General features: G+C 50.1%; 1 protein-coding gene across 1 annotated transcript in view; it reads right to left on the minus strand.

Moving 5' to 3' along the window:
- The window catches only part of LOC129817899 (intersectin-2-like), a 104415-nt gene that overhangs the window by 48007 nt on the left and 40322 nt on the right, over positions 1–16086 (minus strand). The window contains exons 6-9 of the mRNA XM_055873497.1: positions 5373–5436; positions 5106–5243; positions 4416–4738; positions 1604–1848 (exon numbers count right to left, since the gene is read on the minus strand). Of these exons, the coding sequence (XP_055729472.1) occupies positions 1604–1848; positions 4416–4738; positions 5106–5243; positions 5373–5436 (770 nt within the window). The remainder of the gene's footprint in view (positions 1–1603; positions 1849–4415; positions 4739–5105; positions 5244–5372; positions 5437–16086) is intronic.

The raw sequence follows: 16086 nt of genomic DNA on the forward strand, positions 1-16086 counted from the left end.
CATGAAGGCTGCCTGTGCCATGAAGGCTGCCTGTGCCATGAAGGCTGCGTGTGCCATGAAGGCTGCCTGTGCCATGAAGGCTGCCTGTGCCATGAAGGCTGCCTGTGCCATGAAGGCTGCCTGTGCCATGAAGGCTGCCTGTGCCATGAAGGCTGCCTGTGCCATGAAGGCTGCGTGTGCCATGAAGGCTGCGTGTGCCATGAAGGTTGCGAAGGCTGCGTGTGCCGTGAAGGCTGCGTGTGCCGTGAAGGCTGCGTGTGCCGTGAAGGCTGCGTGTGCCGTGAAGGCTGCGTGTGCCGTGAAGGCTGCGTGTGCCGTGAAGGCTGCGTGTGCCGTGAAGGCTGCGTGTGCCGTGAAGGCTGCGTGTGCCGTGAAGGTTGCGTGTGCCGTGAAGGTTGTGAAGGCTGTGAAGGCTGCGTGTGCCGTGAAGGCTGCGTGTGCCATGTAGGCTGCGTGTGCCATGAAGGCTGCGTGTGCCATGAAGGCTGCGTGTGCCATGAAGGCTGTGTGTGCCACAAAGCCTGTGTGTGCCACAAAGCCTGTGTAGGCTGCGTGTGCCATGAAGGCTGCGTGTGCCATGAAGGCTGCGTGTGCCATGAAGGCTGCGTGTGCCATGAAGGCTGCGTGTGCCATGAAGGCTGCGTGTGCCATGAAGGCTGCGTGTGCCATGAAGGCTGCGTGTGCCATGAAGGCTGCGTGTGCCATGAAGGCTGCGTGTGCCATGAAGGTTGCGTGTGCCATGAAGGCTGCCTGTGCCATGAAGGCTGCCTGTGCCATGAAGGCTGCCTGTGCCATGAAGGCTGCCTGTGCCATGAAGGCTGCCTGTGCCATGAAGGCTGCCTGTGCCATGAAGGCTGCCTGTGCCATGAAGGCTGCCTGTGCCATGAAGGCTGCGTGTGCCATGAAGGTTGTGAAGGCTGCGTGTGCCATGAAGGCTGCGTGTGCCATGAAGGCTGCGTGTGCCATGAAGGCTGCGTGTGCCGTGAAGGCTGCGTATGCCGTGAAGGCTGCGTGTGCCGTGAAGGCTGCGTGTGCCGTGAAGGCTGCGTGTGCCGTGAAGGCTGCGTGTGCCGTGAAGGCTGCGTGTGCCGTGAAGGCTGCGTGTGCCGTGAAGGTTGTGAAGGCTGTGAAGGCTGCGTGTGCCGTGAAGGCTGCGTGTGCCATGTAGGCTGCGTGTGCCATGAAGGCTGCGTGTGCCATGAAGGCTGCGTGTGCCATGAAGCCTGTGTGTGCCACAAAGCCTGTGTGTGCCACAAAGCCTGTGTAGGCTGCGTGTGCCATGAAGGCTGCGTGTGCCATGAAGGCTGCGTGTGCCATGAAGGCTGCGTGTGCCATGAAGGCTGCGTGTGCCATGAAGGCTGCGTGTGCCATGAAGGCTGCGTGTGCCATGAAGGCTTAGTGGTCAGATTTTAGTCAGAGAGCAATTCGTCTCGTTTTAGTCAACTGAAATGAAACATAACTTTGGTTTAGTTAGTTTAGTGTTTTTCTCGGTCTATTCAGTCAGTTATAGCCTTGTCAATTGCCACTGAAATGTGGTGTTTGACAAATATGTTTCACAAATATTTGAGTTTATTTTTGTTGACAAAATGAACACTGGTCCCACCTCCTTTCTCTCTCTCTCGCTCTGTCTCTCCTTCTCTTGTTGTCTCTTCATGTTTCTCCGTCTCTCCTCTTCCAGATGTCTCTTGTTCTCCTGCTCCCACACCTCCCTCATCCCCTGCACCTCACTGGCCTCCCTCTCTCTCATCTCCGCCTCCCTCCTCTGTTTATCTTCTAGAGCCAGACGACGTTTCTCCAGCTCAGCGCTGCCTCGCGCAAAGTTTTGCTTCAGACGGTCTTCATACGATACTACAGGAGGGGGAGAGGAGAGGGGCCGAGGAGGGAGGGGAGAGGAGAGGGGAGGAGGAGGAGGAGGGAGGGGAGAGGAGAGGGGAGGAGGAGGGAGGGGAGAGGAGCCGAGGAGGGAGGGGAGAGGAGAGGGGAGGAGGAGGGAGGGGAGAGGAGCCGAGGAGGGAGGGGAGAGGAGAGGGGAGGAGGAGGGAGGGGAGAAGGAGGGAGGGGAGAGGAGCCGAGGAGGGAGGGGAGAGGAGAGGGGAGGAGGAGGGAGGGGAGAGGCCCGAGGAGGGAGGGGAGAGGGGAGGAGGAGGGAGAGGGGAGGAGGAGGGAGGGGAGAGGAGGAGGGAGGGGAGAGGAGAGGGGAGGAGGAGGGAGGGGAGAGGAGAGGGGAGGAGGAGGGAGGGGAGAGGAGCCGGGAGGAGGGAGGGGAGAGGAGAGGAGCCGAGGAGGGAGGGGAGAGGAGAGGGGAGGAGGAGGGAGGGGAGAGGAGAGGGGAGGAGGAGGGAGGGGAGAGGAGCCGAGGAGGGAGAGGAGAGGGGAGAGGAGAGGGGAGGAGGAGGGAGAGGAGGGGAGGAGGAGGAGGGAGGGGAGAGGAGAGGGGGGAGAGGAGAAGGGAGGAGGAGGGAGGGGAGAGGAGAGGGGAGGAGGAGGGAGGGGAGAGGGGAGGAGGAGGGAGGGGTGAGGGGAGGGGAGGAGGAGGGAGAGGAGAGTAGGAGGGATGGGAGAGGAGAGGGGAGGAGTAGGGAGGGGAGAGGAGAGGAAGAGGGAGGGGAGAGGAGAGGGGAGGAGTAGGGAGGGGAGAGGAGAGGAAGAGGGAGGGGAGAGGAGAGAGGGGAGAGGAGAGGGGAGGAGGAGGGAGGGGAGAGGAGCCGAGGAGGGAGGGGAGAGGAGAGGGGAGGAGGAGGGAGGGGAGAGGAGAGGGGAGGAGGAGGGAGGGGAGAGGAGAGGGGAGAAGGAGGGAGGGGAGAGGAGCCGAGGAGGGAGGGGAGAGGAGAGGGGAGGAGGAGGGAGGGGAGAGGAGAGGGGAGGAGGAGGGAGGGGAGAGGAGAGGGGAGAAGGAGGGAGGGGAGAGGAGCCGAGGAGGGAGGGGAGAGGAGAGGGGAGGAGGAGGGAGAGGAGAGTAGGAGGGATGGGAGAGGAGAGATGGAGGAGGGAGGGGAAAGAGGGGGGAGAGGAGATCAGGGGGGAGACAGAAGGAGAGAAAGTACATAAAGTCAGCATCATTGAAGGGGTGAGAGAGACTGTTGTCTCCTCTTGAAATTACCTATAACCCCTCATAATATAGTTAGGGTTATGTTATGTTAGGGTTATGTTATGTTAGGATTATGTTAGGGTTATGTTAAGGTTAACATTATGTTAAGGTTATGTTAGGGTTATGTTATATTAGGGTTATGTTATGTTAGGGTTATGTTAGGGTTATGTTAAGGTTATGTTTTGGTTATGTTAGGGTTAGGGTTATATTAGGGTTATGCTAGGGTTATGTTAGGGTTATGTTTGGGTAATGCTATGTTAGGGTTATGTTAAGGTTAACATTATGTTAAGGTTAACATTATGTTAAGGTTATGTTAGGGTTATGTTATATTAGGGTTATGTTATGTTAGGGTTATGTTATGTTAGGGTTATGCTATGTTAGGGTTATGTTAGTGTTATGTTAAGGGTTAGGGTTAAGGTTATGTTAGGGTTATGTTAGGGTTATGTTAGGTTGTGTTAGGGTTGTGGTTAGGGTTATGTTAGGGTTATGTTAGGGTTATGTTTGGGTTAGGGTTATGTTAGGGTTATTTTAGGGTTATGTTAGGGTTAGGTTAGGGTTAGGTTAGGGTTATGTTAGAATTATGTTAGAATTATGTTTGGGTTAGGGTTATGTTAGAATTATGTTAGGGTTAGGTTAGGGTTAGGTTAGGGTTATGTTAGAATTATGTTAGGGTTATGGTTAGAATTATATTAGGGTTGTGTTGGGGTTATGTTGGGGTTATGGTTGTGTTGGGGTTGTGTTGGGGTTGTGTTGGGGTTATGGTTAGAATTATATTAGGGTTGTGTTGGGGTTATGGTTAGAATTATATTAGGGTTGTGTTGGGGTTATGTTAGGGTTATGTTGGGGTTATATTAGGGTTGTGTTGGGGTTATATTAGGGTTGTGTTGGGGTTATATTAGGGTTGTGTTGGGGTTATATTAGGGTTGTGTTGGGGTTATATTAGGGTTGTGTTGGGGTTATATTAGGGTTGTGTTGGGGTTATATTAGGGTTGTGTTGGGGTTATATTAGGGTTGTGTTGGGGTTATATTAGGGTTGTGTTGGGGTTATATTAGGGTTATGTTAGGGTTATATTAGGGTTGTGTTGGGGTTATGTTAGGGTTATGTTAGGGTTATATTAGGGTTGTGTTGGGGTTATGTTAGGGTTATGTTAGGGTTATGTTAGGGTTATATTAGGGTTGTGTTGGGGTTATGTTAGGGTTATGTTAGGGTTATATTAGGGTTGTGTTGGGGTTATATTAGGGTTATGTTAGGGTTATGTTAGGGTTATGTTAGGGTTATGTTAGGGTTGTGTTGGGGTTATGTTAGGGTTATGTTAGGGTTATGTACCATTGTTGTTGTTCTTGTGTGCAGGTTCAAGCTCTGCTGTCCCAACTATCAGGCCAGTGGAGAGGTAGGGCCCAGTTCCATTCAGCTCTGCTGTCCTGTCTATCAGGCCAGTGGAGAGGTAGGGCCCAGTTCCATTCAGCTCTGCTGTCCTGTCTATCAGGCCAGTGGAGAGGTAGGGCCCAGTTCCATTCAGCTCTGCTGTCCCGTCTATCAGGCCAGTGGACAGGTAGGGCCCAGTTCCATTCAGCTCTGCTGTCCTGTCTATCAGGCCAGTGGAGAGGTAGGGCCCAGTTCCATTCAACATCTCTACTGGCCTGCTATCTCTACAGAAGCCAGAGAAAAAATAATTAAACCTGAAACAACGCTGAAAGACTTCATTCAAAACACCAATCAGAGAGACAGTGTGAGCATGTGTGTGTGTGTGTGTGTGTGTGTGTGTGTGTGTGTGTGTGTGTGTGTGTGTGTGTGTTACCTAAGACAGGGGGGTACCATGTTTGAGGGCAGGGTGTGTGTGTGTGTGTGTGTTACCTAAGACAGGGGGGTACCAGGTTTGAGGGCAGGGTGTGTGTGTGTGTGTGTTACCTAAGACAGGGGGGTACCAGGTTTGAGGGCAGGGTGTGTGTGTGTGTGTGTTACCTAAGACAGGGGGGTACCAGGTTTGAGGGCAGGGTGTGTGTGTGTGTGTGTTACCTAAGACAGGGGGGTACCAGGTTTGAGGGCAGGGTGAGGGGGAGCGGACGTCCTGTCTTAACCATGTCTACCAGGTGCATGGCCAGAATAAACTCCTCAGCTCTCAGCTGACCGTCCTTATCCACATCAGCCAGGGTCCTGCACGCACACACACACACACACACACACACATACACACACACATACAAACACACACACACACCAATAAAATACACACATTCAGTAAGACAAATACACACAGAGACAGACAGCCACACACAAACTCACCAGATGGCAGCTAGCTGTGTCTGGGTCAGGTTGGAGGCAGTCAGGGTGTTCTTCACCTGAGGGCCTGAGAAACACAACAACCGATTACAAACTAAGATACTACCTACAGACCTGACCTGAACCAGAAACGAGGACACACACATGCACCAGAAACAAGGACACAGACCTGAACCAGAAACAAGGACACAGACCTGAACCAAGGACACAGACCTGAACCAGAAACAAGGACCCAGACCTGAACCAGAAACAAGGACCCAGACCTGAACCAGAAACAAGGACCCAGACCTGAACCAGAAACAAGGACCCAGACCTGAACCAGAAACAAGGACCCAGACCTGAACCAGAAACAAGGACCCAGACCTGAACCAGAAACAAGGACCCAGACCTGAACCAGAAACAAGGACCCAGACCTGAACCAGAAACAAGGACCCAGACCTGAACCAGAAACAAGGACACAGACCTGAACCAGAAACAAGGACACAGACCTGAACCAGAAACAAGGACATAGACCTGAACCAGAAACAAGGACAAAGACCTGAACCAGAAACAAGGACAAAGACCTGAACCAGAAACAAGGACACAGACCTGAACCAGAAATAAGGACAAAGACCTGAACCAGAAACAAGGACACAGACCGGACCTGAACCAGAAACAAGGACACAGACCTGAACCAGAAACAAGGACACAGACCTGAACCAGAAACAAGGACACAGACCTGAACCAGAAACAAGGACACAGACCTGAACCAGAAACAAGGACACAGACCTGAACCAGAAACAAGGACACAGACCTGAACCAGAAACAAGGACACTGACCTGAACCAGAAACAAGGACACAGACCTGAACCAGAAACAAGGACACAGACCTGAACCAGAAACAAGGACACAGACCTGAACCAGAAACAAGGACACAGACCTGAACCAGAAACAAGGACACAGACCTGAACCAGAAACAAGGACACAGACCTGAACCAGAAACAAGGACACAGACCTGAACCAGAAACAAGGACACAGACCTGAACCAGAAACAAGGACACAGACCTGAACCAGAAACAAGGACACAGACCTGAACCAGAAACAAGGACACAGACCTGAACCAGAAACAAGGACACAGACCTGACCTGAACCAGAAACAAGGACACAGACCTGACCTGAACCAGAAACAAGGACACAGACCTGAACCAGAAACAAGGACAAAGATCTGAACCAGAAACAAGGACACAGACCTGAACCAGAAACAAGGACACAGACCTGACCTGAACCAGAAACAAGGACACAGACCTGAACCAGAAACAAGGACACAGACCTGAACCAGAAACAAGGACACAGACCTGAACCAGAAACAAGGACAAAGACCTGAACCAGAAACAAGGACACAGACCTGAACCAGGAACCAGAAACAAGGACACAGACCTGAACCTGAACCAGAAACAAGGACACGGACCTGAACCAGAAACAAGGACACAGACCTGAACCAGAAACAAGGACACAGACCTGAACCAGAAACAAGGACACAGACCTGAACCAGGAACCAGAAACAAGGACACAGACCTGAACCAGAAACAAGGACACAGACCTGAACCAGGAACCAGAAACAAGGACACGGACCTGAACCAGAAACAAGGACACGGACCTGAACCAGAAACAAGGACACGGACCTGAACCAGAAACAAGGACACGGACCTGAACCAGAAACAAGGACACGGACCTGAACCAGAAACAAGGACACGGACCTGAACCAGAAACAAGGACACGGACCTGAACCAGAAACAAGGACACGGACCTGAACCAGAAACAAGGACACGGACCTGAACCAGAAACAAGGACACGGACCTGAACCAGAAACAAGGACACGGACCTGAACCAGAAACAAGGACACGGACCTGAACCAGAAACAAGGACACGGACCTGAACCAGAAACAAGGACACGGACCTGAACCAGAAACAAGGACACGGACCTGAACCAGAAACAAGGACACAGACCTGAACCAGAAACAAGGACACAGACCTGACCTGAACCAGAAACAAGGACACAGACCTGACCTGAACCAGAAACAAGGACACAGACCTGAACCAGAAAAAAGGACAAAGACCTGAACCAGAAACAAGGACAAAGACCTGAACCAGAAACAAGGACAAAGACCTGAACCAGAAACAAGGACACAGACCTGAACCAGAAACAAGGACACAGACCTGAACCAGAAACAAGGACACAGACCTGAACCAGGAACCAGAAACAAGGACACAGACCTGAACCTGAACCAGAAACAAGGACACAGACCTGAACCAGAAACAAGGACACAGACCTGACCTGAACCAGAAACAAGGACACAGACCTGAACCAGAAACAAGGACACAGACCTGAACCAGAAACAAGGACAAAGACCTGAACCAGAAACAAGGACACAGACCTGAACCAGAAACAAGGACACAGACCTGAACCAGAAACAAGGACACAGACCTGAACCAGAAACAAGGACAAAGACCTGAACCAGAAACAAGGACAAAGACCTGAACCAGAAACAAGGACAAAGACCTGAACCAGAAACAAGGACAAAGACCTGAACCAGAAACAAGGACAAAGACCTGAACCAGAAACAAGGACAAAGACCTGAACCAGAAACAAGGACAAAGACCTGAACCAGAAACAAGGACACAGACCTGAACCAGAAACAAGGACACAGACCTGAACCAGGAACCAGAAACAAGGACACAGACCTGAACCTGAACCAGAAACAAGGAAACAGACCTGAACCAGAAACAAGGACACAGACCTGAACCAGAAACAAGGACACAGACCTGAACCAGAAACAAGGACAAAGACCTGAACCAGAAACAAGGACAAAGACCTGAACCAAAAACAAGGACAAAGACCTGAACCAGAAACAAGGACACAGACCTGACCTGAACCAGAAACAAGGACACAGACCTGAACCAGAAACAAGGACACGGACCTGAACCAGAAACAAGGACACAGACCTGAACCAGAAACAAGGACACGGACCTGAACCAGAAACAAGGACACGGACCTGAACCAGAAACAAGGACACGGACCTGAACCAGAAACAAGGACACGGACCTGAACCAGAAACAAGGACACGGACCTGAACCAGAAACAAGGACACGGACCTGAACCAGAAACAAGGACACGGACCTGAACCAGAAACAAGGACACGGACCTGAACCAGAAACAAGGACACAGACCTGACCTGAACCAGAAACAAGGACACAGACCTGACCTGAACCAGAAACAAGGACACAGACCTGAACCAGAAACAAGGAAAAAGACCTGAACCAGAAACAAGGAAAAAGACTTGAACCAGAAACAAGGACACAGACCTGACCTGAACCAGAAACAAGGACACAGACCTGAACCAGAAACAAGGACACAGACCTGAACCAGAAACAAGGAAAAAGACCTGAACCAGAAACAAGGAAAAAGACCTGAACCAGAAACAAGGACACAGACCTGAACCAGAAACAAGGACACAGACCTGAACCAGAAACAAGGACACAGACCTGAACCAGAAACAAGGACACAGACCTGAACCAGAAACAAGGACACAGACCTGAACCAGAAACAAGGACACAGACCTGAACCAGAAACAAGGACACAGACCTGAACCAGAAACAAGGACACAGACCTGAACCAGAAACAAGGACACAGACCTGAACCAGAAACAAGGACACAGACCTGAACCAGAAACAAGGACACAGACCTGAACCAGAAACAAGGACACAGACCTGACCTGAACCAGAAACAAGGACACAGACCTGACCTGAACCAGAAACAAGGACACAGACCTGAACCAGAAACAAGGACAAAGATCTGAACCAGAAACAAGGACACAGACCTGAACCAGAAACAAGGACACAGACCTGAACCAGAAACAAGGACACAGACCTGACCTGAACCAGAAACAAGGACACAGACCTGAACCAGAAACAAGGACACAGACCTGAACCAGAAACAAGGACACAGACCTGAACCAGAAACAAGGACAAAGACCTGAACCAGAAACAAGGACACAGACCTGAACCAGGAACCAGAAACAAGGACACAGACCTGAACCTGAACCAGAAACAAGGACACGGACCTGAACCAGAAACAAGGACACAGACCTGAACCAGAAACAAGGACACAGACCTGAACCAGGAACCAGAAACAAGGACACAGACCTGAACCAGAAACAAGGACACAGACCTGAACCAGGAACCAGAAACAAGGACACGGACCTGAACCAGAAACAAGGACACGGACCTGAACCAAAAACAAGGACACGGACCTGAACCAGAAACAAGGACACGGACCTGAACCAGAAACAAGGACACGGACCTGAACCAGAAACAAGGACACGGACCTGAACCAGAAACAAGGACACGGACCTGAACCAGAAACAAGGACACGGACCTGAACCAGAAACAAGGACACGGACCTGAACCAGAAACAAGGACACGGACCTGAACCAGAAACAAGGACACGGACCTGAACCAGAAACAAGGACACGGACCTGAACCAGAAACAAGGACACGGACCTGAACCAGAAACAAGGACACGGACCTGAACCAGAAACAAGGACACAGACCTGACCTGAACCAGAAACAAGGACACAGACCTGACCTGAACCAGAAACAAGGACACAGACCTGACCTGAACCAGAAACAAGGACACAGACCTGAACCAGAAACAAGGAAAAAGACCTGAACCAGAAACAAGGAAAAAGACTTGAACCAGAAACAAGGACACAGACCTGACCTGAACCAGAAACAAGGACACAGACCTGAACCAGAAACAAGGACACAGACCTGAACCAGAAACAAGGAAAAAGACCTGAACCAGAAACAAGGAAAAAGACCTGAACCAGAAACAAGGACACAGACCTGAACCAGAAACAAGGACACAGACCTGAACCAGAAACAAGGACACAGACCTGAACCAGAAACAAGGACACAGACCTGAACCAGAAACAAGGACACAGACCTGAACCAGAAACAAGGACACAGACCTGAACCAGAAACAAGGAGACAGACCTGAACCAGAAACAAGGAGACAGACCTGAACCAGAAACAAGGACACAGACCTGAACCAGAAACAAGGACACAGACCTGAACCAGAAACAAGGACACAGACCTGAACCAGAAACAAGGACACAGACCTGAACCAGAAACAAGGACACAGACCTGACCTGAACCAGAAACAAGGACACAGACCTGACCTGAACCAGAAACAAGGACACAGACCTGAACCAGAAACAAGGACAAAGATCTGAACCAGAAACAAGGACACAGACCTGAACCAGAAACAAGGACACAGACCTGAACCAGAAACAAGGACACAGACCGGAACCAGAAACAAGGACACAGACCTGAACCAGAAACAAGGACACAGACCTGAACCAGAAACAAGGACACAGACCTGAACCAGAAACAAGGACAAAGACCTGAACCAGAAACAAGGACACAGACCTGAACCAGGAACCAGAAACAAGGACACAGACCTGAACCTGAACCAGAAACAAGGACACGGACCTGAACCAGAAACAAGGACACAGACCTGAACCAGAAACAAGGACACAGACCTGAACCAGAAACAAGGACACAGACCTGAACCAGGAACCAGAAACAAGGACACAGACCTGAACCAGAAACAAGGACACTGACCTGAACCAGGAACCAGAAACAAGGACACGGACCTGAACCAGAAACAAGGACACGGACCTGAACCAAAAACAAGGACACGGACCTGAACCAGAAACAAGGACACGGACCTGAACCAGAAACAAGGACACGGACCTGAACCAGAAACAAGGACACGGACCTGAACCAGAAACAAGGACACGGACCTGAACCAGAAACAAGGACACGGACCTGAACCAGAAACAAGGACACGGACCTGAACCAGAAACAAGGACACGGACCTGAACCAGAAACAAGGACACGGACCTGAACCAGAAACAAGGACACGGACCTGAACCAGAAACAAGGACACGGACCTGAACCAGAAACAAGGACACGGACCTGAACCAGAAACAAGGACACGGACCTGAACCAGAAACAAGGACACAGACCTGACCTGAACCAGAAACAAGGACACAGACCTGACCTGAACCAGAAACAAGGACACAGACCTGACCTGAACCAGAAACAAGGACACAGACCTGAACCAGAAACAAGGACAAAGACCTGAACCAGAAACAAGGACAAAGACCTGAACCAGAAACAAGGACACAGACCTGAACCAGAAACAAGGACACAGACCTGAACCAGAAACAAGGACACAGACCTGAACCAGGAACCAGAAACAAGGACACAGACCTGAACCTGAACCAGAAACAAGGACACAGACCTGAACCAGAAACAAGGACACGGACCTGAACCAGAAACAAGGACACGGACCTGAACCAGAAACAAGGACACGGACCTGAACCAGAAACAAGGACACGGACCTGAACCAGAAACAAGGACACGGACCTGAACCAGAAACAAGGACACGGACCTGAACCAGAAACAAGGACACGGACCTGAACCAGAAACAAGGACACGGACCTGAACCAGAAACAAGGACACGGACCTGAACCAGAAACAAGGACACAGACCTGACCTGAACCAGAAACAAGGACACAGACCTGACCTGAACCAGAAACAAGGACACAGACCTGACCTGAACCAGAAACAAGGACACAGACCTGACCTGAACCAGAAACAAGGACACAGACCTGAACCAGAAACAAGGACAAAGACCTGAACCAGAAACAAGGACAAAGACCTGAACCAGAAACAAGGACAAAGACCTGAACCAGAAACAAGGACACAGACCTGAACCAGAAACAAGGACACAGACCTGAACCAGAAACAAGGACACAGACCTGAACCAGGAACCAGAAACAAGGACACAGACCTGAACCTGAACCAGAAACAAGGACACAGACCTGAACCAGAAACAAGGACACAGACCTGACCTGAACCAGAAACAAGGACACAGACCTGAACCAGAAACAAGGACACAGACCTGAACCAGAAACAAGGACAAAGACCTGAACCAGAAACAAGGACACAGACCTGACCTGAACCAGAAACAAGGACAAAGACCTGAACCAGAAACAAGGACACAGACCTGACCTGAACCAGAAACAAGGACACAGACCTGAACCAGAAACAAGGACACAGACCTGAACCAGAAACAAGGACAAAGACCTGAACCAGAAACAAGGACAAAGACCTGAACCAGAAACAAGGACAAAGACCTGAACCAGAAACAAGGACACGGACCTGAACCAGAAACAAGGACACGGACCTGAACCAGAAACAAGGACACGGACCTGAACCAGAAACAAGGACACGGACCTGAACCAGAAACAAGGACACGGACCTGAACCAGAAACAAGGACACGGACCTGAACCAGAAACAAGGACACGGACCTGAACCAGAAACAAGGACACGGACCTGAACCAGAAACAAGGACACAGACCTGACCTGAACCAGAAACAAGGACACAGACCTGACCTGAACCAGAAACAAGGACACAGACCTGACCTGAACCAGAAACAAGGACACAGACCTGAACCAGAAACAAGGACAAAGACCTGAACCAGAAAAAAGGACAAAGACCTGAACCAGAAACAAGGACAAAGACCTGAACCAGAAACAAGGACACAGACCTGAACCAGAAACAAGGACACAGACCTGAACCAGAAACAAGGACACAGACCTGAACCAGGAACCAGAAACAAGGACACAGACCTGAACCTGAACCAGAAACAAGGACACAGACCTGAACCAGAAACAAGGACACGGACCTGAACCAGAAACAAGGACACGGACCTGAACCAGAAACAAGGACACGGACCTGAACCAGAAACAAGGACACGGACCTGAACCAGAAACAAGGACACGGACCTGAACCAGAAACAAGGACACGGACCTGAACCAGAAACAAGGACACGGACCTGAACCAGAAACAAGGACACGGACCTGAACCAGAAACAAGGACACGGACCTGAACCAGAAACAAGGACACGGACCTGACCTGAACCAGAAACAAGGACACAGACCTGACCTGAACCAGAAACAAGGACACAGACCTGAACCAGAAACAAGGACAAAGACCTGAACCAGAAACAAGGACAAAGACCTGAACCAGAAACAAGGACAAAGACCTGAACCAGAAACAAGGACACAGACCTGAACCAGAAACAAGGACACAGACCTGAACCAGAAACAAGGACACAGACCTGAACCAGGAACCAGAAACAAGGACACAGACCTGAACCTGAACCAGAAACAAGGACACAGACCTGAACCAGAAACAAGGACACAGACCTGACCTGAACCAGAAACAAGGACACAGACCTGAACCAGAAACAAGGACACAGACCTGAACCAGAAACAAGGACAAAGACCTGAACCAGAAACAAGGACACAGACCTGACCTGAACCAGAAACAAGGACACAGACCTGAACCAGAAACAAGGACACAGACCTGAACCAGAAACAAGGACAAAGACCTGAACCAGAAACAAGGACAAAGACCTGAACCAGAAACAAGGACAAAGACCTGAACCAGAAACAAGGACAAAGACCTGAACCAGAAACAAGGACAAAGACCTGAACCAGAAACAAGGACACAGACCTGAACCAGAAACAAGGACACAGACCTGAACCAGAAACAAGGACACAGACCTGAACCAGGAACCAGAAACAAGGACACAGACCTGAACCTGAACCAGAAACAAGGAAACAGACCTGAACCAGAAACAAGGACACAGACCTGAACCAGAAACAAGGACACAGACCTGAACCAGAAACAAGGACAAAGACCTGAACCAGAAACAAGGACAAAGACCTGAACCAGAAACAAGGACAAAGACCTGAACCAGAAACAAGGACACAGACCTGACCTGAACCAGAAACAAGGACACGGACCTGAACCAGAAACAAGGACACGGACCTGAACCAGAAACAAGGACACGGACCTGAACCAGAAACAAGGACACGGACCTGAACCAGAAACAAGGACACGGACCTGAACCAGAAACAAGGACACGGACCTGAACCAGAAACAAGGACACAGACCTGACCTGAACCAGAAACAAGGACACAGACCTGACCTGAACCAGAAACAAGGACACAGACCTGACCTGAACCAGAAACAAGGACACAGACCTGAACCAGAAACAAGGAAAAAGACCTGAACCAGAAACAAGGAAAAAGACCTGAACCAGAAACAAGGAAAAAGACTTGAACCAGAAACAAGGACACAGACCTGACCTGAACCAGAAACAAGGACACAGACCTGAACCAGAAACAAGGAAAAAGACCTGAACCAGAAACAAGGAAAAAGACCTGAACCAGAAACAAGGACACAGACCTGACCTGAACCAGAAACAAGGACACAGACCTGACCTGAACCAGAAACAAGGACACAGACCTGAACCAGAAACAAGGACACAGACCTGAACCAGAAACAAGGACAAAGACCTGAACCAGAAACAAGGACAAAGACCTGAACCAGAAACAAGGACAAAGACCTGAACCAGAAACAAGGACAAAGACCTGAACCAGAAACAAGGACAAAGACCTGAACCAGAAACAAGGACAAAGACCTGAACCAGAAACAAGGACACAGACCTGAACCAGAAACAAGGACACAGACCTGAACCAGGAACCAGAAACAAGGACAAAGACCTGAACCAGAAACAAGGAAAAAGACCTGAACCAGAAACAAGGAAAAAGACCTGAACCAGAAACAAGGACACAGACCTGACCTGAACCAGAAACAAGGACACAGACCTGACCTGAACCAGAAACAAGGACACAGACCTGAACCAGAAACAAGGACACAGACCTGAACCAGAAACAAGGACAAAGACCTGAACCAGAAACAAGGACAAAGACCTGAACCAGAAACAAGGACAAAGACCTGAACCAGAAACAAGGACAAAGACCTGAACCAGAAACAAGGACAAAGACCTGAACCAGAAACAAGGACACAGACCTGAACCAGAAACAAGGACACAGACCTGAACCAGGAACCAGAAACAAGGACACAGACCTGAACCTGAACCAGAAACAAGGACACAGACCTGAACCAGAAACAAGGACACAGACCTGAACCAGAAACAAGGACACAGACCTGAACCAGAAACAAGGACACAGACCTGAACCAGAAACAAGAACAAAGACCTGAACCAGAAACAAGGACACAGACCTGACCTGAACCAGAAACAAGGACACAGACCTGACCTGAACCAGAAACAAGGACACAGACCTGAACCAGAAACAAGGACAAAGACCTGAACCAGAAACAAGGACACAGACCTGAACCAGAAACAAGGAAACAGACCTGAACCAGAAACAAGGACACAGACCTGAACCAGAAACAAGGACACAGACCTGAACCAGGAACCAGAAACAAGGACACAGACCTGAACCTGAACCAGAAACAAGGACACAGACCTGAACCAGAAACAAGGACACAGACCTGAACCAGAAACAAGGACACAGACCTGAACCAGAAACAAGGACACAGACCTGAACCAGAAACAAGGACACAGACCTGAACCAGAAACAAGGACACAGACCTGAACCAGAAACAAGGACACAGACCTGAACCAGGAACCAGAAACAAGGACACAGACCTGAACCTGAACCAGAAACAAGGACACAGACCTGAACCAGAAACAAGGACACAGACCTGAACCAGAAACAAGGACAA

The sequence above is a fragment of the Salvelinus fontinalis genome, chromosome 20 (genome assembly GCF_029448725.1).
Source record: "Salvelinus fontinalis isolate EN_2023a chromosome 20, ASM2944872v1, whole genome shotgun sequence".
NCBI lineage: Eukaryota > Metazoa > Chordata > Actinopteri > Salmoniformes > Salmonidae > Salvelinus > Salvelinus fontinalis.